Source organism: Capsicum annuum, chromosome 8 (assembly GCF_002878395.1).
Source record: "Capsicum annuum cultivar UCD-10X-F1 chromosome 8, UCD10Xv1.1, whole genome shotgun sequence".
Classification (NCBI taxonomy): Eukaryota; Viridiplantae; Streptophyta; class Magnoliopsida; order Solanales; family Solanaceae; genus Capsicum; species Capsicum annuum.
Genome location: NC_061118.1, coordinates 27,413,875 through 27,433,043, shown reverse-complemented (window position 1 = coordinate 27,433,043; position 19,169 = coordinate 27,413,875). Strand labels below are relative to the sequence as shown.

At 36.1% G+C, this 19,169-nt stretch overlaps 1 protein-coding gene across 1 annotated transcript; it reads right to left on the bottom strand.

Moving 5' to 3' along the window:
* Positions 1-9,286: 9,286 nt before the first annotated feature.
* On the bottom strand, positions 9,287-14,646 carry LOC124886565. Its single transcript, XM_047395385.1, has 2 exons — positions 14,518-14,646; positions 9,287-9,736 (listed from the first exon to the last, which is right to left on the bottom strand). The coding sequence occupies exons 1-2, from the start codon at positions 14,644-14,646 to the stop codon at positions 9,287-9,289; spliced, it is 579 nt and encodes a 192-aa protein (XP_047251341.1).
* Positions 14,647-19,169: the final 4,523 nt, after the last annotated feature.

The window sequence follows — 19,169 nt, the reverse complement described above, 5'->3', positions numbered from 1 at the left end:
TTACTCTGATACCAGATTCGAATGAAATTGGTATCGTTGGAAAGCTAATTAAATTTCCATAGGATAAAAAGGTGAAAATCTTAAAAATATGTACAAAAATGGATTCATATTTCAAAGTAAGTTTCTAACATTCTTGGGACGATTTTAAGCTAGGTAAACGTATGGGGTATTACAATATCTCCCCCTTGAGAACATTCATCCTCGAATGAGACTAAGTGAGATGGGAGAATATAAACTGACGTACATACTTAACATGAATAATTGGAACATGATCTCATGACTGACATGACAGATAACTGAATGTATCATACCAAACATGCACATCTGATGCATGAGTAACTGATTTGTGACTGCATGACTGAGTGTTCTGATGAACCAAGGTTCTTACAATGAGAATTCATGTTTGATACATGATTATATAACTGAACTGATACATGGATGCATGACTAACTATGTAATGGTACTTAATACCAAGTTTATAATGGAATTCTGAACATGAACGTAATACTAAGCTTGTAACTGAAAGCTGAACTTGAAACTGAAAAGCTTAAAGAGAACTATTACCTTGAGCTTAATCTGAGTTGGAGGAGAACAGGTGAGGATCCTTGGTATGTATGTTTGTTTTTGCTTCCCAAGTAGCTCCCTCAACGGACTGATTCCGCCAAAGAACTTTGACTAGATGGACTTCTTTATTCCTCAGTATACAAGTCTGGTAGTCAATAATTTTGACTGGAATATCTTCATAAGAAAGGTTGTTCTAAACATCTATGCTCTGAATAGGGACTACAACTACAGGGTCACCTATTCACTTCTTGAGCAAAGAGACATGGAAGACTGGATGAACTGAGGCTAGATCTGAAGGAAATTCGAGCTCATAAGCTACCTTGCCTAAATGACTGAGAATTTTAAAGGGACCGACATATCAGGGATTGAGCTTTCCCTTCTTGACAAATCTCTTCACTCCCTTCATAGGAGAGATCTTTAGATAGACATAACCACCAATCTCGAACTCGAGATCCTTTCTGCACACATCTGTATAAGACTTCTGTCAGCTCTGAGCAACCCAGAGTCTTTCTCTGATCAACTAGACTTTTTCTAAGGATTGAATACTAAGTCAATCCCTATAACTGAGGCCTCACTAACTTTGAACCAACTGATTAGAGATCTATATCTCCTACCATAGAGAGCTTTGAATTGAGCCATCTGAATACTGGAATGATAGCTGTTGTTGAATGCAAACTCAATCAAAGGCAAGTGGTCATCCCAACTACCCTTTAAATCAATTTCTCATGCCCTTAGTATATCTTTTAAAGTCTGAATGGTCCTTTCTGCTTGACCATCTATCTGAGGATAGAAGGGGGTACTGAGATGAACTTGGGTACCTTTTTTGAACACTTTTCAAAAATAATAGGTGAACTAGGTACCTCTGTCTGAGATAATGGATAATGGAACTCCATGTAATCTGACCAACTCTCTTATGTAGAGTTTGGTGTAATCCTCGGCTGAATAAGAGGTATAGACTGGAAAAAATGAGCTAATTTGGTTATCCTATCTACAATGACCCAAACTGAATCATGCTAGCGACGAGTATGAGGTAAACCCATCACGAAATCTATGTTCACTTCTTCCCACTTCCAAGTAGAAATACTAAACTCCTGCATGGATCCACTAGGTTTTTAATGCTCTATCTTAACATGCTGACATATTGAGGACTTAGCCATAAACTCTGTAACATCTCTCTTTATCCCACTCCACTAGTAGATTTCCTGCAAATCATAGTACATCTTTGTGGCCCCTGGATGAATAGAGTAGTGCGCACCATCCGCTTCTACAAGAATTCGTTACCTTAAGTCATCTACACCTAGAATACACAGACAACCCTGACAACAAATACACCATCTCCCCCTTGGGAGAAAAGCTCTACTTTCTGATCCTTGACTAACTCTTTCAACTTGACTAGACTGGGATCTCTATCTTGCTATTCTTTTACCTTAAAACCTAGAGATGATTCTGAACTACTCTGAACCCATATGTCACCCTCCTCTAAATTGACTAAGCGAATGCCTAGTCTGACAAGCTAATGGATTTCCTGAGCTAATTTCTTCTTACTATACTCAACATGAGCAACACTACCCATAGACAGTCTACTGAGAGTGTCAACCACTACATATGCCTTGCCCGGATGATAAAGGACACTCATGTCGTAATCTTTCAAGAGCTTTAACCAACCACCTTCTCTGACGAAGATTGAGATCTTTCAGAGAAAAAACATACTGAATGCTCTTATGATCTGTAAACCTATCCATATGAATTCCATATAGAAAATGCCTCCAAATCTTCAAGGAAAAAACTACGGCTGCTAAAACTAGATCATGAGTAGGATAATTTTTCTCATGGGGTTTAAGCTGTCTGGAGGCGTAGGCTATGACCTTACCATGCTGTATAAGGGCACAATCCAAACCTAGTTTGGCTGCATCACAATACACTAAGAACCCATCTGGACCATCTGGAAGAGCTAAAACTAGAGCTGAGGTGAGTCGAGTCTTCAACTCCTAAAAACTCTTTTTGCAAGTATCTGACCACTGAAACTTGACTTTTTTCTTAGTCAGTCTGGGCATAGGGGTTGCAATAGAAGAAAATCCCTCAATAAACCATCTGTAATAGCCAGCCAAACCCAAGAAACTCCTGATATCTGATAGAGAGACAGTTCTGGGCTAGTTTTTTACTGCTTCGATCTTTTAAGGATCAATCCTAATGCCATCATCAGAAATTATATAACCAAGGAATGCTACTGACCTTAGCCAAAATTTGCATTTATTGAATTTGGCAAACAACTGATGATCTCTAAGAGTCTGAAGTACGACTCTGAGATGGTCTACAAGATCACGCTCACTGCAGGAATAGATCAGAATATCATCTATGAAGACTATGATGAACATATCTAAGTACTGCTTGAACAATCGTTTTATCAAGTCCATGAAAGCTGCTGGGGCATTGGTAAGACCAAAGGACATAACTAAGAATTCAAAGTGACCATACCGAGTACGGAAGGGTATTTTTAGAATGTCACATTCTTTGACTCTAAGTTGATAATAGACTGATCTGAGGTCTATCTTAGAGAAATAGATGGCACCCTGAAGTTGGTCAAACAAGTCATTAATTTTGGGAAGAGGATACTTGTTCTTGACCGATACTTTAATCAATGCACATTCTGAGAGAACCATGTTTTTTGTGCACGAATAAGACTAGTGTGCCCCACAGTGACACGCTGGGTCTGATGAATCCCTTATCTAGGAGATCCTTCAACTTCTCTTTCAATTCTATGAGTTCTACTAGTGCCATTCTTTATGGCAGAATAGATATGGGTTAGGTATCTGGAAGAAGATCAACGCCGAAGTCATTTCCCTTTTAGGAGGAATTCCTGGAAGATCTTCGGGAACGATATCTGAATATTCATTCATGACTGGACTGATTCAAGACTGGGAGTTTCAGAACTAGTGTCCTTAACTCAAACAAGATGACAGACACATCCTCTAGATATAATTTTCCTTGCTCGAAGGTAGGAAACAAGCTGACCTCTGAACGCTGAAGTACTACCCCTCCAATCTAGGATAGGTTCATTCAAAAACTGAAAGTGGACTATTTTATTTCTACAGTTGACTGTGACATAGCAGGAATAAAGCTAATTCATGCCGATAATGACATCAAATTTAGTCATCTAATTGGACTAAGTTTACTAAGGTTACTTTTTGAGATACCATAATCGGATAGTTCCTGTATATCCATCGGGCTATAATCGTTTTACCCGCTGGGGTAGAGACTAAAAAGAACTCTACTAGAATTTTGGGACTGACTTTGAAATCAATTGTTATATTGGGAGTAATAAAAGACAAAGAAGCTCCTGTATCTAGCAAAGCATAAACATACACATGAAAGATCTATAACGTACTAGTAACCACATCAAGAGAATTTTCTTGATCTTTACGGGACTGGAAAGCATAAAGTCAATTTGGGCATTGCCCACTAGTAGTGCTGGAGGTGGAACCCTGTTGCTTTGGGCGACTAGACTGTGCTGAGGAATGGTTCTGCTAACCCTAAGGACCTAGCTGAGGACAGTCTCTAACTCTATGGCCTGTCTTGCACATTCGAAACAAATATCATTGTCGGCTCTGCAAATACCCTGATGGTACTTGCCACAAGCCTAGCAAAAAGGATAGGTGCGGGCACTGATAATACTTCCCTGAGATTTAGAGCCTGGAGCTCTATCTCTATTACCATCTCTTAACTTAGGATTTGGAGCACTAGCTGAAGAAGGAGCTAGAACTGTTGACTTAGGAAAAAATTGAGAACGGTTTCCTCCTACTGATTTGGGCTGAGCAAAGTTGAAACTGCCTGTCCTTACTCTCTTATTCTGCTTCTCCTATCTTAATCTTTTGCTCTTCTATCTACTAAGCATGGGTCATAATCCTGGCTATGTTTATATTACTATTCAACATCGCAAACCTGCACTCATTGACCACACTATCATTCACCCCAGAGACAAACTTACTCATTTTAGCCCTGCTATCTGCAACCACATGCGGAGCATATCTGGCTAACTGAGTAAACATAAGAGAATACTCTTTCACCGTCATGTTGTCTTGCCTGAGGTTGATAAATTCTAACACTTTAGATTCTCTCAGATCTAGGGGAAAAATCAATCTAAGAATACAGTAGCAAGCTCCTCCCACTCAATAGGCCCTACATCTAAAGCCCTCTCTGACTTCCATTGTTTGTACTAAGTATGAGCAATATCCTGCAACTGATATGCATCTAGCTTTGCACTCTCACTAGAAGTAACCCCCATGATATTTGTAACCTTCTGAACTTGATCAAGAAATTCCTGAGGGTCCTCATCTGACTTAGACCCAAAAAAGGATGGAGGATTCATTCGGGTGAAGTCTCGAATCCTGGCTGTAGATGAATTAGCTATTGGGTTGGCCAAAATAATAGCTGGTCATTCATTCTAAGCAGCGACTAATTGAGCAACAATTTTGAATACAGCTCTAAACTCTGCATGAGGGGTCGGCTGATTCCTATTTTTTCTTTTAGGAGGATTATTCTATAGAAGAAAGGAAGAAACAGATTAGACTGAGATATTAGCTTGAGATTATAATCACTGGCACGACATGAATACTGAAAAAAGGGAAACTATTCGTAAAACATCTTATAGCCTCCTGCACATAAATGTGGCGCGCAACACACCTATGTACAAGACTCTACTAGATGCAGCTTTCAGACTTCCTAGGACTCTATTGAACCTTAGCCTCTGATACCAAGTTTGTAACTCCTCGAATCTAGTACCCAAAATGCTACACAATGCTCATAACCAAAGGACCACAAGTTAACCCATGATTGATATCTGTACCTGAACACTGTATAGTATACTATATAAATACAAAAACAAAGGTTGTAAGGTCATAAGGTTAAAAACTATAACATAACTGATAAAACATAGCATATGGATTGGGTATGAAATACCCAAAATAATTGAAATAAATTGTCTGACCATACTGTAGTCTAAAAAATCTCTAACTAACTGAACTGTCTAAATAAGGTGTTGATGGGACATGTCCCCAACTAACTCCAACTAATAAATTAATTAATGAGATGATAAAGTAATGGTCATGTCCTCAAAGGATGAGGACTCACTTCTAACTCTGACTGCGGAGACTGGAGTGCTACTGATGCTCTGGAGCTCGTGCTTCAAAATCTATGGTATAAAACACCATAGTGTAAATACGTCAGTACGTTTGAATGTACTGGTATGCATATGAGGTAGGCTGAATGCAAAAGGGTTCATATACATGAACTATACTAACTGACTGCATAATATGAATGTGAGAATACATGTATGACTATATAATAACTATAACTGTATTTGTGATAACATGATTATTGAGTCTGAGTACTGATAACATAAGATACTAATATTTGTATAACTGAAATAACTGATACTAAGCGACTGTAGCTGACAGTCTAGGTTCTGATGGAACTAGCTGAGTTCCATATTATTCTGAGTTGACTGTATCTGACTGTCCTGAATCCTATAAAACTATTTGAGTTCTATTACTGAGACTGAATGACTGTGTTTGACAGTCCTGATTCTGTACAGAAACTGTGAGAAGCAGTCATCGAACTGATATGCCTCTAATACGCCATTATGGCTGAGTTGGGGTCCAATCTGTAACCCCAATTAGAAGGGTGTCAATACCGCGCCATTAGTAAGGATAATCTGTGAGTAACCCTCATATAACAGGTAACTCTAGTGAGAACGGTGGGAATCATCGTATAACATTGTAAGCCAACTCATCTACCCTCATATAATAGGTTATGATATCTTAACCTACGTTGGCTACGTAGTTCTGGAATGCAAGGATTGCTTCTAAGAATCACGCCCTCATATAGCTGGTAGGTTCCCATCTTTGGGTTTGCTCGATGCTAATTTCTACTCTAATCTAGATAATCACTCAACATAATTAACTGAACTGACTGGACTGAGCTAACTATGTTCCGTTGACTGACAGAATACTACTGAGATTACTGAATTTCTAAGGTTTCTGAGATTACTGAGTTTTCCTGAGTCACATGAATGACTAAATTTCTCTAAACATGGCTCGACTGAGAGTATCTTGAAAATATGACACTGGCTCTAGGCACACAGCTAATTGGCGGGTACAAGTACCTCCAGGACTCGATAGCATGAAACTGACAAAGCATGACTTTCTTGAATACATGACCAACATCACAATCCATAATATAATAAGTTGGAGAATTCATGAAGTACAAGTTCTAAAGCACCACAATGGCCACACATATATCCATAACTCATTGACTAAGACATTTCATCAAACACTTGACATGCATAAACTTGTACATAAATAGGGATTTCATATTATCATACTAGTATGAAACTTTTCCTTCACATAGGCATTTAATCGAACACATGGGAGCATGCTTTGGTTATACAATCATCAACACATCTAATAATTATAGATACATCATTCAACGTGTAAATTTAAGGGTTTATCATGATTACTATGCAAATCACCACATCCTAGGGTCAATCATTGGAATATGTAATTTCAAACATGAATCAAAGCCTCACAACATCGTGACATGAATTTCAATTCAATCTAAATTATGAACATTCATAAATACACAAATCTTGGATTTTGAAAAGAGATTCTTGAGCTTCATGGGTGAAAGGGACCCATGAATCAACACATGACATACCTTGATTGTGAGTTTCTTGAAGTCTGATGGAGGAAGAATTGAATCCTTAACTTAAAATTAAACACCTAGGGTTTCTTGCTCTTGGGGATTGATCTTTGAGAGAAACCCTAATTTGATGTTATAGATGAATAATGAACTTATAAGCCTTGGTCTGATTTAATTAAGGGTTGAAACGGGTGGAAAAATACCCAAATACCCTTTAAAAATAACTTAAAATTTGCTGAACGGAACCTGCGATGGCTCGTGCGATGGTTTGTCGTTGGCTCGATGGTCCGTCCTTTCGACCGTCGTACGTGGACAAAAAAAAGGACTCATTACCTTATAGCGATGGCTTGGGCGACGGTCCGTCAAACTGTCCGTCACACCTTAACCAGAAGGTTAAATCATTGCCTTGGCTGCGATGGTCTAGGCGACGGTCCGTCAACCTGGCCGTGACACCTGGGCAATTTTGACTGCTTTGAGTAAAACGTCCATAACTTTTTACTCCAATATCAGATTTGGACGAAATTGATATCGTTGGATAGCTAATTCAATTTTCCACACGATAAAAAGTGAAAATCTTAAAAACTCTACTTTTACAAAAATGGATTCATATTTTAAAGTAAGTTTCTAACATTCTTGGGATGATTTCAAGCTAGGTAGAAGTACGGGGTTTTACATCTCATTATCCTTATGTTGTAGCTTTCTGGATATTTGGGTATAGTTTACACTGCTTGTATACTATTTATATTTACATTATTTTTGGAGATCAGTCGAAAGTTGCCTACTAAGTACCACATGTTGTTACTCATATTATACTTCTGCAGCCTACAGATCATAGCATGGGTTATCATCGTTATTGTGTGCGCCATACGGAGCAGCTATGGTTCGGAGACGTATGGTAAGCTTCTGGCTTCGGAGTATTACTTTCCTCTCTCTTATGTACTAGACTATTCTCTATGTTGTATTTAGAGATGATTGTATCTGTATATTCATTTGATATTTCATTTTGTATCCTTGTTAATAGCAGAAGCGCTTATACTGATCCCAACAGGTTTTGGGACTACATTATGTATTTCACTTTTTTATTTCGTTTATTCCGTATTCTTTCTTCATTTTTCTTGGTAATCGACTACTATTAGTTCCGTACTATGGGTTGGCTTGCCTACTGGTGGGCAATAGTAGAAGTCATCATGACCTGAGAAATTAGTTCGTGACAAAAGATTACTACTCTTATAAAAGAAACAACACTCTTTTATTTCACACAATTCTCTACAATAGTATTTTCATACTATTTTCTCACGAACTATACAATATCTATGAATTACTCTCTCTACTCTCAACTTCTCTGTTTGCTTCGTATGTTTTAAATTGAAATAAAAGTCATCTATATCTATTTATAGATGAATCTTCCAAACTTTGAACCATCAAATTACATGTTACAACACTATGTCGTACCACCAATTTGCAAATCCATGTTACAACATCAACATATTGCAACACCCATTTCATTTTTATTTTTTCTTTATTTTATTTAACTTTTTTTATCCCAGATAAACCAGCTAAAATAGTGAAGAGCGTCTTGAAGATAATTGCTCCCTCCATTTAAAAAACAACGATCCACTTTTCCTTTTAGTACTTTTCAATTGGAATGATCCTTTTTTTTTTTTGCAATACTTTAATTTCAACGATCCACGTGGTATGTTTAAGATCACAAGATTAAATGGCATTTTGGTACATTTGATATAACTTTAATTTATGACCATGAGATTCAAAAGTCTTATTTATTTTTTTAAACTCCTTGCCAAGTCAAATAGGTAATTCTTTTTTAAACGGAGAGGATATAATTTAACAGCTAGAGTAGCTACTTTTGGTTCTAAGAAAATCATATATTCAATTTGAACATGGTATTATAACATTTAATAATTAAAACAAGAGCAAAGAAAATAACCATGTCATTTTCTTGCCAAAATTTATCTAAGTCTAGAACTATGAATTCTTCTACGCATTTTCTTAAACAAGTTCAAGATCGTTACATTGTAAAGTCAATTGTTGGAACACAACTAGAACTTCTAGAAATCTTGGCCATTGTAGGATATTGATTCTTCTCCTTGTTTTCATGGCTTCTCCTTGCAATGTTTCTCATTGACATAGTGAAAGATAGCTTTGGGTTGAGTCTTGTTGAACTATTGAACTCTTGGCAGAACTTAGTATGTGAACTCACAGCTTCTTCAATTGCTACTGGTGATCCCCGTTTTAGTCCATCTTTTACAGCCTCAGAACAAAGGCCGCATACCCATTTTCCTGAAAAAGAATCCTTGATTCTTTCTATGTAATCTTGTGTGCAATCCTCTCGAAGACCACAACATTCACATTCTGCTTGCGTAACTTCATCAATTGTGCAAATGTTTTCATAGTCTTTTTCAATTTTGTTAATTTCAACTGATACATCTGATATCACCTCCCTTAGTACTTGTCCACTCTAAATCAGGAGGTAAGATTTCAATTCATTAGTTTATGTAAAAAAAAAAAGAAGAAACCAGGTTTTTCTCTTTAAAAGTAAAACCAAGAAAAAAAAAAATCAACATCTTAAGGTACTTGATATCCGACGTGGTGTGTTTTATGGGGTAAAGTCGACCCTAACCAGTAATTTCTCCTATGTTCGACATAATACGGACTCAATGAACTCGGACAAAATTGTACTTGCAACGGGATTGTACTTTGAAGAAAAATGGGGTGTGTTTGGTACTGAGATCAATTTCTACCCCTTGTTGTGTATGCCTAGAATTTATATAACTGCTTTGTAACAATATTTTCTACTAACTTAACAAATACATTAAAAGTAAACATAAGGAACCACTTATTTTTTTAAAAAATATTGTTTAGAAAAACATTTTCATCACTACAAAACATACCCTTAATACAGCAAGTATTCTAGAGAATATGTGAATATATTACGTACAGTTATGCATTAAATGGTTTTAAACTATACATATAATGGCTAGTGAGTGAACATCAAAATATATAAAAGCGGGATATATGTTTTGTTTTGCACTTTAAATGGTGCAAAAGCGAGAAAACTAAAGTATATATAAGATATTTAATCAGCTCAAGCATTTTCGCCAAAACATAAAAAGTGTAGAAAAACTACCTTCATATTATCAAGCAGATTCGTATATATGTACATCATGCAGCGTATATATAGGATATATATAGATCACAATCATTAAAATACTTATAATCTCTATTCACTTACAAAACTATTCGAAACAGAATAGATAACATATGTTGTTTTATGTGTGTGATTAAATACCTATGTGCATGTGTGTGTGTGGATGACTCTCAAAATCACATGGTATTACCATGATAGGCAAGTTTGATCTTCCAGAGTGCTGCAGCTACAATTTCCTCTGTATTGGAAATGAGGAACTTTTTCTTATCAATCACCTCTCAACTACTATATATATAGGTTTCACTGACGAGAGATTATAAACGAGGGATACAAAAAGGTAAATGAATCTTATATCCTATAAAGAACAAGTGACATATGAGTGGACTGGATAGTTACTCGTCAATGAATTATAGAAATTTTCTCGTTCATGAGTGGATAGGTACTTCCTAATTAATTTTGAAAACTATCTTTCTCATGCTAAGGGTGACTACCTTCACAGGTAGGGGGGGACATCATTAAAAACTGCTCCCTCAATTTCGAAATAAATGAATTGTTAGATTTTGGCACACAGGTTAAGAAAAAAACATCAAAGACATAAATTTCCATGTTTACCTTTGAAGTCTCTTTTACCTAAAAAAAGAAAAAGTTGCGGTCTCTTTTGCTTGTCAAATCATAAGGGTGATTTTGAAAACCAATTCAACGATTCACTTATTTTGAAACACCAATAAATACTCCAACAATTTATTTATTCATCTGTTAACGAAGGCCCAATCACTTAGGCCCACTAGACGTTACAACCAGAGCCCATTATCATTTTAACATTGTATTTTATATTTTGCCCATTTTAATGTGTGTATATATATACATAGAGAGATTTTGTTCAAAGGCCTTCCAGAGAATTCAGTTGAATAAAATGAGATATTTTTCTCTCTCTTTGTCTTCATCGTTACTAGGATTTTTACTATATATTTTAATGGCGATCTTGAGTTGTGATGGTTTAACATGGTATCAGAGCACAAATCTATGATCCTTACAAGTTCCTCTATCTTTCGATAGTACCCTCAAGGGTGTTTGGTTCATATGGAAGTTTGAGTTTTGTTCTTGATTTGGGGTTTTTCTCGTTGAAATCACATTATACAAGGCCTTACTTCTTCAGGATGCGAAGAAGGGCGGTAATCATTTCTTTTGTTGCAGTTGTTAGTCATATACTAATATTTGTTGATATTTTGGTTCTATTTTTGGTATTTTGATGAAAATCTAGCTTGTGTGTTCTTAGTTTTTGATGTAATTCTCTGAAATCTAGCTTATGTGCTTCTAGATTTGTTGTAAACTTTTGTTTTTCACCTAGATTGAGTGTTGATAGATCCACTGAAAATTGATTTTATCTTGTCCTAAGTTGGTTAGTGTGAATATGTCTATGGAAAATGTGGCTACTCCTTCTGGATTTGACAAATTCTTTGTCTCCCCGACTCATCCATTATATTTGTATCCCTCTGACGATCCTGGTACATATTTGGTGACTCCCTTATTTGACAGTACTGGCTTTGTTGTTTAGCGTAAGAATATGATGACGACTCTATCTGCTAAGAACAAATTGGGGTTAGTTATTGGTCTTGTGTCCAAACATGCACCCAATTCTACTTACTTTCTATTTTATGAGAGGTGCAACAACACAGTTATAGCATAGATTACAAATTCTCTGTCTGCTGAATTGGTAACTAGTGTTATGTGTTTTGATTTTGCCAAAGATATTTGGTGTGATATAAATGAATGGTTTGGTCAGTCTAATGGAACTAAATATATTCAGATCCAGAAAGAGATTAACTCTAATGTGCAAGGATCTTCTAATATCTCATTCTATTTCACTCGACTACGTACTCTTTGGGATGAGTTGAGTACTCCTTATGTTGGTCCTGTGTGTACTTGTGGAGCTTTAGGGAAGTTTATGGAACAACAAAAATTATTTCAATTTCTTAGTGGCTTAAATGATGAGTACTCTCTATGTAAGAGTAATCTCCTGATGATATTCACACTACCTTCCCTTAGTAGTTCTTATGCTATGCTGCAACATCTTGAGAAGCAAAATGAGACATCTCCTCCAATTCCTGGGTTTTCAAATGATTCAGCTATTTTTAATTTAGTGTCTCAGAACACTTCTGTAGGAAGAGGCTATAGCCAAAGATTTCATTTTGATTCCAAAAAAATCCTTCCTCACCTCTGCCATATAATGCTAGAAGAAATCAACCGGATGGCAGAAAACCTTTCTCTCCTAATTTTGGTCCCTCAACTTCTTCACCTATTTTTTGTAAATACTGCAAGAAATCTGGACATCTTATTGATAAATGTTATAAACTCCATGGATATCTTGTTGATTTCAAATTCACAAAATGCAGAAGGTCTGTCTCTTTTGCACAAACTGACAGCTCCCCAGCTGAACTTTCTGTCTCTTCTATAAAGATTAATGATGATGATTATAGATTGACCAAGGATCAGTTTCAACATTATCAACATCTTCAACATCTTCATAGTACTACTGATAGAAAATCTTCTTCTCCATATCATGGGTCTCATTACCATCTTACTGAGATATTTGCTCACTTTGCAAGTGTATTCAATCACCCTATTATACTATCTATTGCTTTTCATACTAGTGTAGTGTCAAATCTAGGCTTAAATCCTTGGATACTTGACTCTGGGGCTACCAATCACATGACTCCCCACAAAAATCTTCTTCATATATCATTCCTTTAGATTTACCTCTTTTGATAAGCCTCCCCAATAAGTATAAAGTCAAAGTTGTGTCAACTGGGACATTAATGCTCATATTAGACATGACTTTGCATAATGTACTCTTGGTTCCATCTTTTTAATTTAATCTCATTTCCATACACAAACTTATCTCTCAACTTGAGTGCATTGCTATTTTCACCAAGCCTAACTGTATTTTACAAGGCCCTTCTCTGAAGAAGCAGTTGGAAATTGGTAAAGCTGCACATGGATTGTACTACTTTGCTCCAACTGATTCCATATTTCCTTCTGTATATTGTAGTTTTACTAATTATATAGGTTATACTTCTTTTTCACATAGTATAAATAAAATTGATTTGTTTTGGCATCAAAGACTTGGTCATATTTCTTATCACAAAGTGAAATCTATTGAATTCTTGAATGGGAAAATATTTCCAAAATAGAATTTTGTATGTGATATCTGTCCTAAGGCTAAACAACATAGATTTCCCTTCAGCCCTAGTTTTTCCCATTCTTCCATTCCTTTTCGGTTTGTTCATATTGATGTTTGGGGTCCTTATCACACTCAAACCAACAATGGTTTTAGATACTTTCTTACTTTGGTGGATGATTTTACCAGACTCACCTGGACATATCTACAATCCTTTAAATCTAGTGCCTTATCTGTTATAAAAACTTTTGTTTCTATGGTGCAAGTTCAGTATCATCATACAGTTCAAGTTTTTAGGTCTGATAATGCTTTTGAGTTACGCAATAACACTGATTTGCAAAAAATCTTCTCTGATCATATTCTCCACTAGACCACCATTCCACACACTCCTCACTAAAATGGGGTTGTGGAAAGGAAACACAAACACTATTTAGAAGTATCCAGAGCTTTACTGTTTCAATCTAAACTCCCTTTGAAATACTAGGGTGAGTGTGTCTTAACTGCTACCTATTTGATTATTATGTCCCCTACTATTCCTTTAAATAATTTCTCTTCTTATGAAAAACTTCATGGATATCCTCCATCCTATAACCATCTGAAAAGTTTTGGTTGTCTTGCTTATAAAACTACTCCTGCTCCTCTTAGAGATAAACTTAAGCCTAGATCCATTCCTGGCATATTCTTAGGATACCTTTTTGGTAAGAAAGATTATAAGCTCCTTAATCTCCCAAATTTTTCCATTTTTTACTCAAGAGATTTTCAATTTCATGAACATATTTTTCCTTACACTACTTTTTCCTCTTCATCTTCTCATTTTCCTCCATCTCCTGATTTTATTGATCCCTTTCCTATTGGTCCAAATCCCATTGTCCCTCCTTCTTCTTTTATTCCTCCCTTATCTTTTTCCACTCACCCTCCTCTTAGGAGGAGTTCTAGGTCTTCTCATCCTCTTGCTCATCTTCATAACTATGTATGCTCTTCTGTCCTGCCTTCTTCTACTCCTATAAAGGTCAATTCCAAGGTTTCTAGTGGTGACATACATTTGAATGAGCCTTTTTTTTACTAGTAGGCTACCTTTAGTCCTGCTTGGCAGGAGGCCATGCTACAGGAATTTAAAGCCCTTGAGGATAACCATACATGGGATATTATTCACCTTCCTTCTAATAAGAAAGCTATCCCATATAAATGGGTTTACATAATCAAATAAAGGTCTGATTATACTATTAAGAGGTATAATCTAGGCTTGTCATCAGGAGTGATACTCAAAAAAAAGGCATTGATTATCATGGGACTTTCTCTCCTATGGTCAAACTCACCACTGTTAAATGTCTCTTGGCTCTTGCTGCTAAATATCACTGGACTGTTTTCCAGCTAGATGTCAACAATTTTTTTCTTCATGGTAATTTTCATAAAGATGTCTATATGAAAATTCCCCCTGGCCTGGATGTTTCTACTTCTTCTTCTTGTGCAAGTCCTTTGGTTTGTAAGCTCAGGAAGTCTTTATATATCCTCAAACAAGCATCCAGAAAGTGGTTCTCTAAACTGTCTGAAGCCTTGTTATCTAGAGGCTACATTGCTAGTAAAAATGATTATTCCCTCTTCACTAAGTCTTCTGGTGATTCTTTGGTTGTGTTACTGGTTTATATGGATGATATTTTGTTGGCTGGGTCAAATATTGAGGAAATGGATAATCTAAAGTCTTTTCTTGATCATCAATTCAAGATCAAAGACTTAGGACTGGTTCATTATTTTCTGAGGCTGAAAATCATATCTCATGATGATGGTTATCTTATCCATCAGCATAAATATACATCTGATTTGCTGGATGAGTTTCATTGTTCAGATTTCACCCCTGTTGCTTTTCCCTTGGAATCGTCTGTGAAACTGGTTCCTGATATGGGTGATCTTTTATCTGACCCTTCTGTGTTCAGGAGTCTGGTTGGTAAACTGAATTTTTTGCACATACTAGACCAAATATCTCTTTTATTGTCCAACACCTGAGTCAATTCTTACAATCCCCTTGTGTTTCTCATATGAAAGTTGGTATACATATTCTCCGATATCTACTGAATGCTCTAGATTAGGGCATTTTTTCCCTTCTTCTCCTTGTTTCTTATTATCTTGCCTTCTCTGATTCTGATTGGGCTGCATGCCCTCTTTCACGGAAGTCAGTCACTGGTTATTATGTGGTTTTTGTGGTTGTCCTATATCTTGGAAGAGCAAGAAGCAACTCACTATTGCTCTATTTTCTGCTGAGGCTGAGTATCGAGCCTTACGCAAAGTGGTTGCTGAGATTGTTTGGTTGCTACATTTATTTGCTGACATGGGTCTCACTATATCTACTCTTGTTCCTATTTTTTGTGATAGACAGGCTACGTTGCACATTGCCAAGAATCTTATTTTTCTTGAACATACAAAACGTATTGAGATTAACTGCCACTATGTTCGTGATTGCCTTGCTGCTCAACTTATTTCTCTTCATCATATTGTTTCTGCTAATCAGTTTGCTGACATCCTGACCAAGTCGTTGAGTGGTCCACTTCATCATCATCTTCTTTCCAAGCTGGGAGTGCACACACCCTCCATCTTGAGGGGTGGTGTTAACGAAGGCCCAATCACTTAGGCCCAATAGATGTTACAACTGGAGCCCATTATCATTTTAACATTGTGTTTTATATTTTGCCCATTTTAATGTGTATATATATGCATAGAGAGATTTTGGTCAAAGGTCTTCTAGAGAATTTAGTTGAATAAAATGAGATATTTTTCTCTCTCTTCGTCTTCATCGTTACTAGGGTTTTCACTATACATTTTAATGGCGATCTTTAGCTGTGAAGGTCTAACATTATCTTACATTCTTTTTTAGTGTATTTAAAAATTTTATCCTTTCTTTAAATTGTAAATCTTTAATTTCAACACTCACATGACATGATTAAGATCAAGAATATTTTGATATATTATACATATCTTTAATTAGTTTAGGAGCATAATATTTAAATATTTTTCGTACATTTTTAAATTCGGTTAGGTTAAACTAATTAAGAAAAACAAATTGAAGTGGAGGAGTTTGCAACAAAATCCTAGTTCACTTGCCATGCATTAATGAGATATTTGTTCCACTACGCCTTTTGGGTTGCAAGTTGCGAGAGATACTTCTTATATTTTCATAATATGAAAAAGGTAGTTGAGTTTAGCATGTGACTTACGAGAAATTTGAAACTAAAAATTTGTGAGTTTTTCAAATTTATGGAATTTTATGAAATTGGATAGACTCGTGAGAGCTAGAGTTGATTGGACATGCATTTGTCAAATTAATTCGTGAAAGTATGTGCATGAAGTCTGCATCTTGGGTGATGGGATTAACATGAATATCATGTGAATTCCTATATCAAAGCACAGCCTAGCTAGCCATAGTAGCTAAGATTCTAGCTCACAGAGATAGAGGCTGAATTATCAGCCTAGCAACGATTAGATCTAGCACTAGAAAAAATGAGTTACCAATTGAAATGACTTGAATTTATGTGGCATTGTTTGACTGAATATTATGTTTAAGAAAGAATATGTGGCCAATTGAAATAACTATAAATTAGGAATATCTGTTGTGTCCAAAAACACACCCAAGAATATATGATCAACAAGTAATAAAGTAACTAGAAGTAACATTAATTCATAAGGACTTGTAATTAGTAGTCAACTATTTTAAACCATTAGTATTAATGCAAATTATTTAAACCAGAAACAGAATCCAAATTTAAAATTATAAACTAACTAAAATAAAAAGAACACAATAATGAACTTTAACCAGGAAAGAGCATATTAATGTTTACGACGGGATGAAATCGATTTAATTACGATTACGGGTTATCCAACAATCATGTATCCTTCAATTGAGTTAACTAAAAAATTTATCTAGTTTATCAATTGATAGCGTTAATTTTACTCGCAGTTTCTGCCGAGAAGTTGCGTTCCTATTTAAGTTAAACATAATTTTTTATATATTTCATTTTAAAATTAATAAGAATGCAGTTACATTTACCTGCATATGTCGCAACCAAGCAAGGCGATTAGCTATGTCGAGCCGAATGACGAACGCGCCTCACTCTGCTTAACCCTTTCCCTATATCTACATTTTTATTGTTCTGCTCAAATATAAATGCGTACTTTTCACTATTAGCTAAGCAGTGAAATAATTAAGAGCACGATTGAACAAACAAACCAATATGGCAACCTAATTAATTGAAATCAAATCCAAACAACAACGTCTACGGAAGAACCACAACCTATAACGAGAAATTTACTTAGACATGGAGGAAATACAGAAAATCATCTAAAGGAACACAAAAATGAGTAGCATGGAGAATAAAATGTAAAATGGAGGATGTAATGATACCAAATTCTCAACTCGACAATCAATACATAGAGTGAACGGAACTAATAAACTTTGATTAATATGGAAAGGAGAAATTACAAAATGAAAAAGAGGAACAGTAGTAGAAGGGGATGAGAGGACTAGAGAGAATTAGGGATGAGAAACAAAGCTTTTGCCTAAGCAGTTATCACAATTTTCATAACCTATTTTGCTCCCACAAGTGCTATTTATCAACCCGGATCCCACACAGAACAACTTAATATGCTCTTGGGCTGTTTTGCCAAAACGGATCTAGGCTCATTCATAACAATACCTCCGGCCCCAATAAGAACCTTGTCCTCAAGGTTCGAGTTGTAAAGCCTTGCACCCAAAACAACTTTGTCAAAAGCCCATGGCTGAACATAAACGAAGAACTTCCTCACATGTCTGGAATTCTTGATAGACCTTGCAGCACTACTTTGGAGTCCAAAAAATCTTCTTAGCAATGTCCTACAAAACAATCCCATAAAAAGAGACTTGTAGCCTGCTACAACTACAACATCGACTCTAATAGCCTCATAAAGAGTTGAAGCTATTTGCATAATCTTGACACTCTCCGGATGGACACGTTGTAATATTCCCACGTGAGAAGGCAAAACATTTGACTCTATATGGTTGTGTTCCCATACTTCCCGGTCATATACACCGTCACGAATGTGCTTATGGATACTACTAGGGACGTGACTTGATGTTGATAAACTAGAAAACATTTTACACACCAAACTTATGCATAACAACTCAAAGGAGCAGCAGAAAAGTAAGTCGAACCCTTGCATACAACTAATCAATGTTTTGCAAGGTACAACCTGATCACAGTATTTGTCGGCCAACTGTTTTGTTTGTTGCTTACGTCTTCCCAAATCAGTTGTGTGGGTACCAGAAAAACTCTTGAAGTGCCTCCTTGCAGCAACCAAACCAAATAACTGAAACCAAGTGCCATAGAACAAGATAATTTCCCACATGCTATACGAAGAACCAACTAGCACGTGCTCACTGAAGGCAATATCTTTTGCAAGATAGCATTCCATCTCCTCCTTAGCATGACCAAGGAATAAGATCTTAATTACTTTTGTAGCTAGCCATGTAATCATATTGTCGGTCGCAAGGAGTATAATAGCACAAGGGTTGAGAGTTGACGAAGAGGTCTGGTTATTAAG